This window comes from Mirounga angustirostris, unplaced genomic scaffold, assembly GCF_029215605.1.
Source record: "Mirounga angustirostris isolate CCGP_5_RB_7025 unplaced genomic scaffold, mMirAng1.0.hap1 SCAF_3, whole genome shotgun sequence".
NCBI lineage: Eukaryota > Metazoa > Chordata > Mammalia > Carnivora > Phocidae > Mirounga > Mirounga angustirostris.
Window position 1 is genome coordinate 183846603 of NW_026991711.1, and position 15791 is coordinate 183862393.

The following is a 15791-nucleotide window of genomic DNA, read 5'->3' on the forward strand; positions in this document are numbered from 1 at the left end:
ATAAAAACAATGACCTTGCCTCTGTGTGGGCTGGTAGAGACGCCTCGGAGTGTCTCAGTCGACTACAGTCACGCAAAGACAACCATGCAAAAGTCGGAGAGAATGACAATTGCCAAACCCACTGACTCTCTTATTTGCCAGGGAGGCTGTGTGGGGAGGCACCAGTCACAACAGCATCTGTCCCTGCTTGTATGGCACCAAATATGGTGCCCCATCCCCTGGCAGTGGTGAATGGGGGTGGGGCAGTCTGTGGTTGTGCACTGCCCCCAGCCTAGTCCACTTCTTCTTGATTTTTTTTTTTCAAACTAGAACTGAGAAGGTAGAGCTCTCTTTCTTTTTGTAACAACTTGGAGCTTTTGGCAGGAAGGGCAGCATACCCACAGCCCAGGAAAGCTAGTCTTGGGGAGAAATGCAGATGGTGTAATGAAAGATGCAAAATGCAGGAAGAAATCTCCTGGATCCAGCCGTACCAGTGCGAACCCTACATCTATTGCTTCAAATTTTGTTTGGGTGAGTCAATAAATTACTTTCTTTCTCTAAAATGACTTCAAGCTGGGTTTCTGTCTTGACCAAAATAGTCTTGATTAATACAGGATGCTCTAATGCACTGGATAAACAGTAGGCAAGTCAAAGGTGGTCTTGTGTCAAACCCAGATTCACAATAAGGAGGACTCGAATATGTTTTTTATGTTTTCAAATAAGGGATAGAGGATTTGAGGCTCAACATTCTCACAAGAAATGGGAGGGGCAAGGAATATATTTTAAGCAATCTCAACAATCCTGAATCTTCTTAGAGAACTGATCTGTGGTCACAAGGGAAATGAATGCAAGAGGATGGTTCCTGTATCATTCATTGAATGGCAGGGAGCTACGTGATTGACTAGGCTCACCTTTCACTCTTGATACAACCATGTCACCCTTTTCTCCTTTGCTGCCAGGTGGTCCCGAGGCACCATGTTTCCCCTTGGTGAAAATAAGAGGAACACATCAGTTTAATTTTGATGAGGTAAAAGTTATTCATGTACATCTAATCTCTCTCTTCTTTCCTTCTAAATCACCTGTTCTAGATTCTGGTTTGGTACTCTTAGTATCATTCTCTTCCTTGCCCTCTAACATGGGTCCTACCTTACAAAACGGAGGCTCTTGATCTACATTTAAAAGTTTGTGGATTCTGGAAAAGGTCTGTACCAGATTCAACAGAAATGTATACCAATATCAATTCCCTGGTATGGGCAGTTACTATGGTTACGTATGCTATCATGGGGGAAGCTGAATGAAGGGTCCATGGGAACTCTCTGCATGATTGTGCAACCTCTTTGGGTCAAAAATGAAATTTATCTCAAAATAAAATCTTTAACTATCTTGGGCATTTTAATGTAGAGTGTAGAGGAAAGAGGAGGAGGGTAGGTTAACCACAAGAGCTGCCACTAAAGCTGAAGGGAGAGGTTTAGCAACAAGTGTGTGATATTGCGGGAAGTTGATGAGCAAGAGGAGGGAAAATAAGAACCTTTGTTATAGTTCATATATTTCCTCTCTATAGCAAGTAAACAGCTAATTTTGGCCAATGGGCTCATCATCTTTTGACCTCAACATTGCTCTGAGACTTGACTATTTGGGTCATGGTTTTTATAAGCATTATGTATTATTAAATATTAATCCATGTCAAAAACCTGGAAACCTACCATCAGTATATTAGAGTGGCCAAGCATCATAGTAAACACAGCTACAGGAACACCATACATAGCTTAAGGTTACTCATCCCATGATCTCAAAAATCAAGAAACTCTAAATCAAGAATTTAGACGGAGGTGAAAATGACTGAGCAAACAATTCTTCTCTCACAGAGATGCCACCTTGTCTTATTTTCATACAGTCTAACAACATGTTCATGCAAGCTTAATTACCTTCTTGACGGGCACTTTACAAGCAGTTAACTACAAAGAGAAGAAGGTGCCAGTAGAGATAAGCATAATGGCAGTATTAAGCAGTAAGAATGAAGAAGAAGCCAAAACTCTACGCAACAGGCTTAAAAACCCAAATGGCAAAAATGTGTGGGAGCCATTTGATGTAGAGAAAAAGCATTTCCACGTACCCCCTCGAAGCCCCCAGAAGCATCACTATAGTATAGCATACTGTGTAAGAATGTTTATGAGGCACCAAAAAGGTGGGTGGAACAAATTTCCAAGTAGAAATAGCTGGATTAGACAGGAAAGGAACTTTAGAAATTATAACGTGCTAATATGGGTTGAATGTTGCTTTAATTCTTAATTTTCCTGTATATGCTATGTCGTAAGTGACAACCAGACAGGGCCAAAGTATAGAGATACAGTATTCAGTCCAAGAGGCAGATAATGATAATGTCCTTCTGATAAACTATCAACACATAAAACCATTCACTGAGCTTGTGAACCAAGTCCGCTCCAGAAGGCCAATGCCGGTGGAGTGCTCCTGGGAGTCTGAGCAGTTTGTTAGTTAGCACGTCGGAGATTTAGAATGTACTCTCAATTGCTCTAATGCTCTGCAGATACAGAATTTTAAGCACTAGAGTCAGATCACAGACTTAGGTGAGCTAGTAAGGAAAAAAAGTGATAGCCAGCACTTGTTTTGGAATTCACTAAAGAGACATTTACTGAGAACCTAAAGTGTCAGGCTTTACTTGGACACAACAGATAATGGCAGGTAAGGGATTCAGATGAGAGGTCCAAACTCGAGATACAAACACTGGCTTTGCCAGGTTTTTCGTGATATTTCGTGCACAGAGTAGATGGATCTGTTTTGAAATGGTTCGCATCCGCTGACCGTTATAAGTGACTCGAGTTGAGGAACAACCTTTCAGCTACTTGGCTGCTCAGAACAAAGTCACTGCCCCATAGGACACTCCTCTGAAGGCTAGACACTGCCCACCTGTCCCATCGTTATTGAAGAGCCTTCATCCCGGGATGACCTGGAGCCTAACCATCAGCCCCAATGTGCTCTTTTCCATTTTCCCCAGGGAATGCCATGAAAATAGGGCTCCAGGCTGAAAGCCTTAAGTGAGGGTGACAGTTAGGCTCTCCTTGTACCACCCTTGACACCCGTGCAAAGCAAATGGTAGGTTTCCAGGTTTTTGACATGGATTAATATTCAATAATACACATTACAAGGACACAACAGATAACAGCAGACCATCTTGCCTTCATGGCGCTTAGATTCTTAGTGAAACAAATGTTGAATCTAAAAGATTCTTGGGCCAAAGGTTCCCAGCAGCTGTGGGATCAAGAGCTACCTGTCACTGTTCTAAGATCTGAGATCACTAAATACATGTGTTAATACAACCACAACATCTCAGCAGCAATCAAAGAACCCCTCTCTGCCAGGCATGTACTGGTTGTTTAAAACATGGTCTACATTAGGGACTTTAGCCACAGAGGCTGAGGGGCCATGCCTACCAAAGGAAGCAGATGGACGGACTGCGTGGGGACATGAGCACCCAGCCCTACTCCCACAGGCATGGCCACCTCTCAGCTCCTGGAAACTGTAGGAATGCACTGACCCTGTGTTAATGAACTTCCAATCTCTCAAGGGTAGCCATAAATCTTATTAATAATACAAAAACAAACACCATGGAGGCAAAATCAACATGCCAGTGGATCAGATTTAGCCCATGTCAGTTGGTGACCTTTGGTTTGCTCTGCAACTCACTGGGGGCACTGACCCTGGTTGTTCACTGGTGTGTATACCTTACAGTCCTCAAAATATACTGCTGAATTGAATCCTTACCAAGAAACCTGTAAGACAGGTGTCATTATATCCATATTATAAATGAGGCACTAAGCTCAAGAAGACCGTAGAGCTCACCAATGTCATAGTTGGGATGTGAAGGTGGGTCCACGTGCCCCTATGGCCCCGTGCTTTGCACTATAGCATCTTGGTGGGAAACCCCCATCCTCAGACTATGGTGATAAATACAAAGCACTGGTCTAACCACAGAAAAAATTGCAAAGAATCTAAACCTACTTTTCTTTTTTCTACTCTCCTACCCATCTGTGGCTGCTGAGGCCAGGGACCAGATGCTGAGAGAGGACATGTCAGGGGAAGTGAGAGCACCCACAATGATCACCCATGGCTCCTCTGTGCTCTCTCCTTCTACCCATTCTTCTCCCTCCACCATTTTTCCTTTCATGGTGCCCATGCTATGGACCTAGTCCCTCACTATGACCACCCTGTGATGAATTTAATGCAGAGAAGTCGTATGGACAGAATTAGACACAGAAAAAGGACGTTAGAAATAGAACCTCCCCAAAGAGGTGAGCCCTAGAGCAAATGAATTGCAGAAAGCTCAGCCAGGACAACCCTGGATGAACTAGTCATTCACACTAAAAGATGTTAGCCCTGAGAAGCAACTCAAGAGGAAGCCACAGAAATATTTTAGAGCCAGTATACTCTTCATTAAGAAGATTAAGTACCAACATAAAAAAATGACTATGCTAAAATATTGAATTAAAAAAGCAGCAATAAAATACAAAGTACTTAACAGCTGCAGCCATGTTCATTCAACATGCATTAAGGAATTAGCTTCTTGCTGAGTGGACTTTGCCAGGGTGCTTTGCATGGGTGTCAAGGGTGGTACAAGGAGAGCCTAACTGTCACCCCCACTTAAGGCTTTCAGACTGGAGCCCTATTTTCATGGCATTCCCTGGGGAAAATGGAAAAGAGCACATTGGGGCTGATGGTTAGGCTCCAGGTCATCCCGGGATGAAGGCTCTTCAATAACGATGGGTCAGGTGGGCAGTGTCTAGCCTTCAGAGGAGTGTCCTATGGGGCAGTGACTTTGTTCTGAGCAGCCAAGTAGCTGAAAGGTTGTTCCTCAACTCGAGTCACTTATAACGGTCAGCGGATGCGAACCATTTCAAAACAGATCCATCTACTCTGTGCACGAAATATCACGAAAAACCTGGCAAAGCCAGTGTTTGTATCTCGAGTTTGGACCTCTCATCTGAATCCCTTACTTGAATATCATCTCACTACCTACTCAACACCTTGACTGGTCTAACAGGCACCTCAATTTTTTTTTTTTTAAAGATTTTATTTATTTGACAGAGAGAAACACAGCGAAAGAGGGAACACAAGCAGGGGGAGTGGGAGAGGGAGAAGCAGGCCTCCCGCCGAGCAGAGAGCCTGATGCGGGGCTCGATCCCAGGATGCTGGGATCATGACCTGAGCAGAAGGCAGACGCTTAACGACTGAGCCACCCAGGTGCCCCAACAGGCACCTCAAATTTAAGACGTTACCAATAATACTGCTTCCTTCCCCCCCATTGCACATCGACGCCTCACACTGTCTTCCCCATTTGGGCCTCAGCCTTTACTTTTCTTCTAAAATCCCGTGTCTAGCCTAACAGCCCATCTAGTAGCAGTGTCCTCAAAACATCTTGAGAATCTGATCACTTCTCGGCATACCCAGCACCAACATGTTAATCTGTCTACCATCACATTTCACCAAGATTACTGTAATCATCATCCAGCTCATCTCCCCACTTCTTCCCTTGTCCCCTGTGATCTGTTCTTACCAGCGCTATCAGAGTGATCCATTTGAAGCTAATGTCAGATTATGTCTCTCTCTTCTTAAAACTTTCCACTGTCTGTTCCATGCCATCCAGAGCAAAAGCTCAAATCCAACCCACCTACCAAACCCCGTGCTCCACAGCCCCTCCTAACCTCCAGCCACTCCCCTGAGTTCATCTCCTCCAGCTCTGCCCCTCAAGCCACACTAGATGGTGATGGCCTTTATCATCATCATCCATAAACACTCATCTATTTGTTACATAGTGTGTCTCCACCCAACCCCTGGAGTCCCCAGGAGGGCAGAGACTGTGTTCTGCTCCTTATTGTATCCCCAGCACCTAGAACGGCACCTGGAACATAGTAGGTGTTCAATAAATATTAGTTTGATGAATGAATGAATATAGATGATTTTTTGGGTCATTAATATACATATATATATAGGTTCAAGACATAAAATATATATATCATACCATACATCAGAAAGAAGGTCAGTTGAATTTTATCTCTATCTGTCTCTTCCAACTAGAAAGTTTGTTACTGATAAGAGCTACTCACTGGTGGTCCTGGAGATCCTTCAGCTCCAGGAGGGCCTGGGTGACCTTTCTCTCCAAGCCACCCAGGGAGCCCCAAGTCTCCCTTACTACCCTGCCTCCCAGGAAGTCCCGGAGGTCCTGGTGGGCCCACGGGACCGGGCTCACAGGCACAGAGCCCCGTGTTTCCTAGACAGAGGATAAAAGGCAGCTTTGTCATATCTCCTGCACAAAACCCCAAAAAGCCTTTACTAAACAAAACCAGAAATGAAATAACAAAAGGTTCTGATAATGTGTGACGTGGGGGCATGGGGCACTGTGCAAGGGCTCCTAGGCATGGTCTGTGTGGGGCAGATATATCATTTTTAGACAAATGGGGTGTTTGGGGTCTTAAGAAACCCATCCTGACAAACTCTAGGGGGAAAGTTGATATCCAACTCTACCAAAGAAACTTTAAAAAAGCGATCTTATTTTTTAAAGTGTGAAAATCTTTTATTTAGTTTCTACTGAAGAAACAGAAAAAAAAATGGGTTGGAGCATAAACTCTAAACAAATAAACTAATACGTGAAAAAGGACTATTGAGTGCATTGCGTATTATAATTGATAATTCACTACAATGCATTTTCTAATCATTGGGACTTTCAGTCTAAAAGAAATGCCTTTAGGATAGTCGAACTTAGCTGTGTTTATGCTCTCATACCCACCTATCTCAGATGGTCAAAAAGGCATTAAACAACCTTTAGGGTGGAGAAACCTAAAGCCAGAGACATTTGATGAGTCTGGGAAATATGGGCCCACAGAGAGAAAGGGAAATAAAAGATCCATACTATCCTATCTCTGCTTTTTCAAGGAATAAAAAGGACCTCATGAAAAAAGTCACCACTCTGAGGCAAATTTCACAGCAGGCAAGTGTCCCCTTTAGACTCTCAGATAGAAGGACTTGATTTTGTGATATGCAACTAATGAATCATTGATCACTACATCAAAAACTAATGATATACTACTATATGCTGGCTAATTGAATTTAAATAGAAATAAATAAATAAAATTTTAAAAAAGAAACGAAAAGAAGGACTTGACTTCTGGTAAGTTCTAATCACCTCATAAGCACATAATGAAAAGGAATGCTCATAGGGGTAAATAAGGCATATAACGCATCAAAGTGAAATGGCGCATTGCTCACATCATAAATGCCCCCAACCCTCCATATGCTGCTGTCTTCTGGAAATCCTACCTTTGATGCATACTTGCCTTTTTCTCCTTTTGAGCCTCTTCTTCCTGGAGGACCCACTTTGCCTTTTATTCCTTGTGGTCCAGGGTGTCCAACACTACAATATATAACTTTACAGTAGGGAAGGGGGGCGAGAGAATCACATAGTCTCTGTGAATGTCTTCTAGAGAACAAGTGGGAGTGTCTCTTGCACTCCCATCTTCCTCTCAAGCCCACCTTGTTTCCACTCCTTCCCCATGATTCTTTCTCTCTGATAGAGAGAGATCCTACTCTCAATCCCAACTTAGTGGGTGGCAGAGCAAGGCAACGGACAACAAAACAAACAAACCAAACCAAACCAACAACCAACAAAACAAACAAAATAACTGTATGACAAGGATCTTTTTCTCCTCCAATTATGAATAATTACCAAATTAAAGAAAGCATAACACATAGCTCATAAAAATATAAATCTAGAGACATCTGATTAAAGGTGACATTAAACACAAACAATAAATTCCTTATCCTTCCCAAATCCCAGTAACATAGCAAATAGTACAGGAATATTATAAAAATGCATAAGCCTGCAGGACAAAGAAAACAACAGCAAAAAAATATGAGAGAACCTAGCAGACCCTGAAAAGCTGACATCTAAGCAGGCTGTGGGGAAAGGCAAAAAAGAGCACAATTTACATGAGAAATCTCTCCCAGACTTCAGGAATTGGTACCCTTTTTTTTGAAAGAGAGAGAAAGAGAGCATGTGCATGGGAGCAGGGGAGGGAGGAGCAGAGAGAAAGGGAGAGAGAGAATCTTCAGGAGACTCCATGCCCCGCACAGAGCCCGATGCAGGGTTCAATCTCATGACCCTGAGATCATGACCTGAGCTGAAATCAAGAGTTGGATACTTAACTGACTGAGCCACCCAGGTGCCCCAGGAATTGGTACCTTGAAGTAGAATAACAGTGATGCCTCAATCCGAATGACTGGTTAAAGAAACAGTTCAATCTTAAGATCTCCTTCTCAAAAATTACAGCAGTAACCGTGACCCCTCAGAACTGGAGGTAACCGACAACATAGCAAGAAGAAAACTTTGAAGTAAACTATAAAATTTAAAAAGTAGATGAAAGAGGGCATTTCATCCCTAAAACATGAACAGATGGCTACAAAAGAAAACATTAAAACAATAGCAACAACAAAACCCTTAGAAATTAAAAAAAATTATTGTCAAAGCAGAAATTGAAAAATTCTGGAGCAGAGTTGTAAGAGGGAGTTGGGGAAGTCTACTAGAAAGTGTTACAGAAAAATATAAAGGTGAAGAAGAATAAGGATGAGAGAAAGAGACACATAGGGTGGATTCTCTAACAGGCAAATGTATAGAGTCCAGAAGGAGAAAACTGAAGATATGAAGTATCTTCAGAGAAACACTTGAAGAAATTTTTATTTTATTTTATTATTTTATTTTTTAAATTTTATTTTATATGTTGTTAGTCACCACCTGGGTTGCCCAGAGCCCCAGGGCTACAGGGACCTCCGGGATCAGATGATCTGATCATCTTCTATGGAAGGAAGTCAAAAGATTAGGCTCAAACTCAAGAATGAAAAAAATAGTGGGGCACCTGGGAGGCTCCGTTGGTTAAGCAACTGACTCTTGATTTCGACTCAGGTCAGGATCTCAGGGTCATGACATTGAGCCCCACATGGGGCTCCATTCTGGGCACGGAACCTGCTTAGGATTCTCTCTTTCGCCCTCTGCCCCCCCCCAAAAAAATTAAGAAATAGCAATACAAGTACATTGAAGGTCACTAGAAAGTCAAATAACAGAAAATCCAACTACTTGTGTGAAAATAATGTCCCCTGGGGAGGAAGGAACAGGAGAAGGGTTGCCTGGGATGGCAGTTCTTCATAACAGGCTTCATAGAACTGTTTGATTCTCAAGCAGTCCATCTGTACCTCTGATAAAAATTAAAACTACACTTAAAAAATAAAAATCATATTCACTTACAAAATTTCATAATTCACACTTAAATGTTCAACCAAATATTTTCATATGCTGTAGCTGATGTGATATCTAACATCAGTCTACTTTTTAGTATTATTAATAATACTAACTTGGCTCATGAAATATTAGATAATTTTTAAAAATATTTAGAAAGTCACATTTTCTGCATGACACTGCAAATATCACATGCAACATAAATGCCAATGAATGTGAACGAGGAGCACTTTACCATCTGATCCCGGAGGTCCCTGCAGCCCTGGGGCTCCTGGCAACCCGGGTGGTCCCGGGTTCCCTGGCTTTCCTGGACTGGATTCAGCTCTCCCAGGGATACCAGCTGCCCCTGGAAATCCCGGATGACCAGGAAGCCCTCTTGGCCCAGGAGGTCCCATCACGCCTCCAAGAGAAATCAAGAATTAAAACCACATATATCTCTCAGAGTAAACTCTTGTTTAGAAGAAATGAAAATCAGTACATTCTTCCTTAGGCTGTAAATACTTTTAAAGGGGAAAAAAAAAGTACTTCAAAATGACTTAATATCCCAGCCATAAAAATACCTTACCTTCTTTGAAATAAGCACACAAATGGAAACAGGTTTGAGGAATCAGATTTTCTTACTTTTCCCCTATTATTTAGGGTTATTGGGGGAAAATACATATTATTTAATTAAAAATACTATTTTTCAATCTTTCCACTTTGATAATTTGGTTAAAAATAATCCTGAATGAACATATTAGCACATGTAGTAAATAAAAATACAGACTCATGTATCATCTATGTGAGACATAGAATACCGTACCTTTCATAGCAACCTAGGTTGGTGGGGAGGCAGAGAGGCGCTGGATTTGAACCCAGCCTCTGTCTCTCCAGCCACATGTACTTAAGTAAGTTACTGAACTTCTCTAACCATCTGTATTTACCTCAGAGGCTTGTTATGAGGAATAAATAAAATAATTCACGTAAGGACCTTAGTGCAATAGCTGGTAATTGCACATGCTCAAGGAATGCTGAGATGCTCAGTGTGTTCAGAGGTCAGAGTGCGTCAAAGCTAAATCCTGCTTTCCTGTGGCATCCAACCCCCTTGCTGGGGACTTTGGCTAAAGACAGCTCGAAGCCTTCCTATGAGAGTGACCACTTCTCACAGCTCCTTCTTCCTGAGCATGAATCTCCCAGGGGAAGACTGTAGTTTTCAAAGATGGCCACCATAGTAGCTCTTCTCCCTCACACTGTTGTAGGAGCTTGACGCTCTCCTAGCAAAAGGTGACATGTCCCCTTCCCCTTGAATGTGACAGCTTTTCGTGATTGTTTGGACTAATGAAGTTCAACAAGAGTGACACTATATATATAAGGTCAAGGTTAGGTCATTAAAGATGATTCAGCTTCTGTCTTGTGAGCCGAAATGCTTGGGATTGCAGGCCTGAGCCACCATGGAAGCAATATCACTGCTCTAAAGCCACCATGCTATAAGGACGCCTAAATAAGTACAGAGCAGGATGGAGAGGCCATGAGACTACACGAAAGGTAGAGGACAGAGATGCCCAGCCAGTCCTCACGTTCTGGTTCCGGCCATTACGTGGCTGCCACCATAGGAACATCTCTATCTAGAATTGGTCAGCTTAGCCCTTCCTGAACTCTTGAACCACAGAGTGAGGGGTAATAAGCTGGTTGTTGTTTTAAGCCACTAAGGTTTGGGTAGTTTTTTCAGCAATAGACAACTGAAACCCTGTCAGTAATCAGTAAGTGGCACTCTAGCCAAATTAGCAGCATTCATTATTGTGTGCATGTGCTGGGTCCTTACATACACTTTCAAACGTTATCCTTACTCCTCAAACAACCTTGCAAAAAGTTTGTACCTTATAGATAAGACACAGAAAATTTAGGCCACACATGAGTAATAATAATAGCTAACATTCTAAGAACTGTATACATATTACTTCTTTCAACCCTAACGAGAACTGCCCTCTGAGGATGAGAAAACTGAGGCACAGAGAGGTTTAGTAAATGCCCAAGATCACACAGTTTGTATGTAGTAGAACATGGAATGTTTTTAGTCCATAGTGTAAATGCATATCTATTTCAGTATACTACATGAAGTGGGGCAAGGCTGGGATTCAGTCACAGGTATCTAACTCCAAACTCCTGCTTATCTCATGGTAAATACTTTAGATGATTATAAAATATGTATAATAAAGGCTATAGACATTGGTGTACTTAAATGAAATGTGCTCCTGTGGACTTGGCTGCCATCTTGTCTTCATGTCATTCCTAAGACCTGTCTCCAAACCCCTACGGTCATTGGATGGACCTGGATGCTACCTGGTATCTTGTCCCGGTGCCATGGAAAATCCTCAACCACCTTTCAACAGGGAAAATGGGTTACAGTGTCTGGCATAGAGCAGCCCTGACCACCCATGAAATCAATTAAGTTGTGGCCAGCATTAAAAATTTTTTTTCAAAAGAAAAAAGTGGCACAGAAAATATAATATGTCATACACAAAAAGGTATTATTTTGTGAAATTTGTGTTTCTTTTTTTCTTTTGAAATTTGTATTTTAATCGTATGTGTATGTGGACACACGTATATGTGCGCAATGCAATATAAATGCAATATAATATAAAATGTATTTTTTATAATGGATTGTAGTCAAAATCTGAAAGCCACTAGGTTAGTTCTTTTTAAAAATCTTGTGGAAGTAAGTCTTTCTATTACATTCGGTTTTCAGTCCGCTAGAGATATGTGTTGCTTACTCCCACTGGGTTTTTATTTCAATCTGTTGGAACCCCTATTTTATTATGAACAAGCCCGAAAGGAGATATCTAAGACCAGGTGCTAATGATTCCTGACCAGCTGAGTACTCTCTCTATGACTTTTATAGTCCTTGGTCAATTAAGCCAAGGCCACAGTATCTACAGTTAAGTCAACTAAACAAAGCTTTGCCCCCCTTTGTAGTGGGTTATCAGATCCCACAAAGTGGAAGCTGGAATCGGGGATAGTTAAAGAACTTGGTAGTTAACAGATGAATCTCAGGAAACTTCTTACTCCTTCTCAGTAAATATAACAAGAGACACAGACTGGATAAAATTGTATCTATTCAAGACTCTCTCTTCACATGTTAAATCAGTTCTCCTGAGTTCACAGAATGCAAATATCCTCTAAACTTCTATTCCTAATCTTACTTGGGAATATCAGTTAGCACAGCACTTGAAGGAGTTCAAAGTCCTCTATCAACAGGATTCTTTCCCAGGCTCTTCCTCCACTATTACCACGAGTTCTAAGGTGTTTTTGCTTGGTTTGTTTGTTTTTGGAGGGGGTGCAGATTTGGGGGGGCGGGGAGGTGAGGACTTTGGTTTTGGTTTTGGTTTCTTAACTAAGGCTGAATCACATTTCATTTTTTAAATTATTTAATTAATTTTTACATTTTTAAATTCATAATCTGATTTGCGCCTTTCACATAGGAGAGGAACTCAATTTTAACGAACAGATGTCGACAGGGAGAGCCTTCCAAGAGGGTTTTAAGACCTGAAAAAACATTCTACCCTGGCACCCATTTCCAAATCTTATCTGCCTGTGAAAATCTTACGGGATGCTTCTTACCCACACATATTCCTCACCTCCCCGCTGCCCCGAGGTGCAGCTGAGGAGCCTGGCTTTCTTCCAAGGAAGCCACTCATTGGTTTGAGTTCAGTGGCTCTTAAGTCCAGCTGTCCATTAGAAATAGGAGGTGCTTTTATAATAGCAGACACCTAGATCCACGTCCCAGAGAGCCCAACATGCTTGGCCTGGGGGCCGGGACAGTCATGAGTTTTTCTGAAACGCTCCTAGTTGATCTCAGTATCAGCTAGAGTTGAGGATGAGGATGTAGGAAACCTGGCCTGTAAGAGCCAGTGGAGTTCTACCTGCACAGTCCTCCCCTGGTGGACCGGAGGGGCCGGGAGGACCAGGTGGTCCAACAGACCCCGTTTCTCCGTAGCGGCCAGGGTGCCCCGGATCCCCTGGAGGGCCTGCCCAAAACAACAACACATGTCAATGTAATAACTATATACATACATTTTAGAATCCACACACAATTACTTCTTGTAAGACTTGGTTGAGCACAACTAAGAGACTGTTCTTGCGATTTCTCCCGACATTTAAAAAAAAAATGCAGGATCTCAAACTAGAACCCCCTTCTTCAGCTGCCCCTGCTCTGCAAACACATGAACTGGGGGAAGCACTGTCTCTCTCAGTGAAATGGGTCACTTTTTTCTTGGAAGCAGCATCTCAGTAGGTCTTTTTTTTTTTTTTTTTTAAAGATTTTATTTATTTATTTGAGAGAGAGAATGAGATAGAGAGAGCATGAGAGGGGGGAGGGTCAGAGGGAGAAGCAGGCTCCCAAGGAGCAGGGAGCCCGATGCGGGACTCGATCCCGGGACTCCAGGATCACGACCTGAGCCGAAGGCAGTCGCTTAACCAACTGAGCCACCCAGGCGCCCCTCAGTAGGTCTTAATCAAATGGTTTAGCAATTAAAAAAAACCCTACTTTTGTAAAGGTGAGATAACAGTTTCTGCATCCTAAAATCACATTTGGAGTCGTATGCCCATAGAGATGATTCAGATGCACCTATCTACTGGCACCTGTAAATTATATATTCTTGCTAAAATTAATGTACTTAGCATACCAGGTATGCAATGTACAGAAATACTGGGCCAGACTCTTCTGTCAGGGCACCCAAATCCCATTTCCTAATAATTTATGAAGGAACCAAACTGAACACAAACCTTTGAGTGGAAGAGATGGAGTTACCAAAACCCCTGGTGGTCCTGGGTACCCACGGTCTCCGGGATCCCCCTGAAATCATTCATTCATATGCTTTTCTTAGAAATATTAGTATTTTTCTCATGCTGCCCATAACTATTGGAAGGAACAAGAGTGCATTCATATAAGAAATGAAGATTATAGGCTGACTGGAAACATGAATGGTTCATGGAGTTCTGGGATAACAAAGGCACCCAGCCTCCCACCTACAAGCAGAAGATGACCAACTGACAAAACTCTCACAAAAGAAAAAAAAATTAATTCCCAAAAAACGATTTCGTGCTCATAAATTAGATACCTCTGAAACCATGAAGTTTCTTTAGATGTCCTATGAGCATTCACGTTGAACTTGGCACTCTAGGACAAATAGTCTATTCACCTATAAAACCTGAATCTACATCTTATTTTAACAGCAAATACTGTCGCCCTCAACTGTGTCCCCTTACTGCCACCATGGCTTGTCCTGAGCAAATGCTGGATGTGAGGTCACAGAGGTACAAAGGAAAGACAAAAAAAATGCACTAGAAAAAGTCAGGAGCTCTCCACTGCTCCATCTGATTATAATCCTCATGGAATTCTTGAAACTTCTGTTACTATTCACCTTCAAAAGGTTGAACACTTTCTCAAATGCAAAACATAATCATTACAACATGCACTGGAATAATACATATACAATTAACTCTGTCTCTTTTAAAAGTTATGTTTTTGAATGATTCAAGTATTTTTTAAAAGGAATTAGTTAACATAAGGGATACAGAATTTTACCAGGCTGTACTCAAATACACCTGCCTTTTTACCTTTGGGCCAAGAAATCCAAATGATCCAGGCTCTCCAAATAGTCCTGGTTCCCCCTACAAATAACCACAAACATGCCTTTAAAAGAAAAATCTGACTGGGTGACAAATTATCTCATTCTTGTTTAATTTGAATGACACATACTGAGATTCTGTGCAAAATCTTAACACTGCTTTTGGGTTGTATCAGACAGTTTTGGGTTGTATCAGACAGTTTTGGGTGTTAGTTTTTGCATCTACAGCTAGATTCTTCAATTTGCAAAATAAATGTGTCTCTTTTTCCAATTAGTGTGTGCGTACTTGCATGCCCTAGTACAACTTTTGAATACACTGAATTGCATTTTTGAATAAAAATGTACTTATCATCTCTATAATTGTGTGCATTTACCTTTAATCCCAGAAAACCTGGAGATCCATAGGAACCGGGATCACCCTAATAAATTCACAAAAATCAACACAAGCAGAATCAAATCCAAGTGCTTGAAACCAGTTCAATGCATTATTTTTCATCTTATGAAACTGCTTTATGGATATTTCAACTCGTCTGCAAAGGGAGCTGAATAAAAGGAAATACATATAAAATAGAGTCTGTTTCTTTTTAACATTTGCTATTTCAACCGATCTTCAGTTTTACTTTAAAAATTCATGTCCTTGCCAGTGATTTAAAGTAAGAACATATTTTTGTTGTTGTTGTTCTTGTGTTTTAACTTATTTACCCTAATGCTTGCACTGGGCTAAATATTTTTGGAATCATTGCAATATAATTTGTGTAGAAATTAATAGGCACTCTGTGCATTACCAGCAAAAAAATTACCATGGAAGCCAATGTCATCCCATTAACTACTGAATCTGGAGCCAAATAAACTCAGGGCCCTTGCCCATGGGGGCTCTGGCCTCTAGAGTGACCCTATCAATGGTGACC

General features: G+C 41.6%; 1 protein-coding gene across 1 annotated transcript in view; it reads right to left on the reverse strand.

The window, feature by feature from the left end:
* The window catches only part of COL4A4 (collagen type IV alpha 4 chain), a 122272-nt gene that overhangs the window by 50338 nt on the left and 56143 nt on the right, over positions 1–15791 (reverse strand). Inside the window, exons 17-24 of the mRNA XM_054505988.2 lie at positions 15258–15302; positions 14873–14926; positions 14039–14108; positions 13177–13281; positions 9513–9677; positions 7326–7415; positions 6099–6262; positions 891–963 (exon numbers count right to left, since the gene is read on the reverse strand). Of these exons, the coding sequence (XP_054361963.2) occupies positions 891–963; positions 6099–6262; positions 7326–7415; positions 9513–9677; positions 13177–13281; positions 14039–14108; positions 14873–14926; positions 15258–15302 (766 nt within the window). The remainder of the gene's footprint in view (positions 1–890; positions 964–6098; positions 6263–7325; positions 7416–9512; positions 9678–13176; positions 13282–14038; positions 14109–14872; positions 14927–15257; positions 15303–15791) is intronic.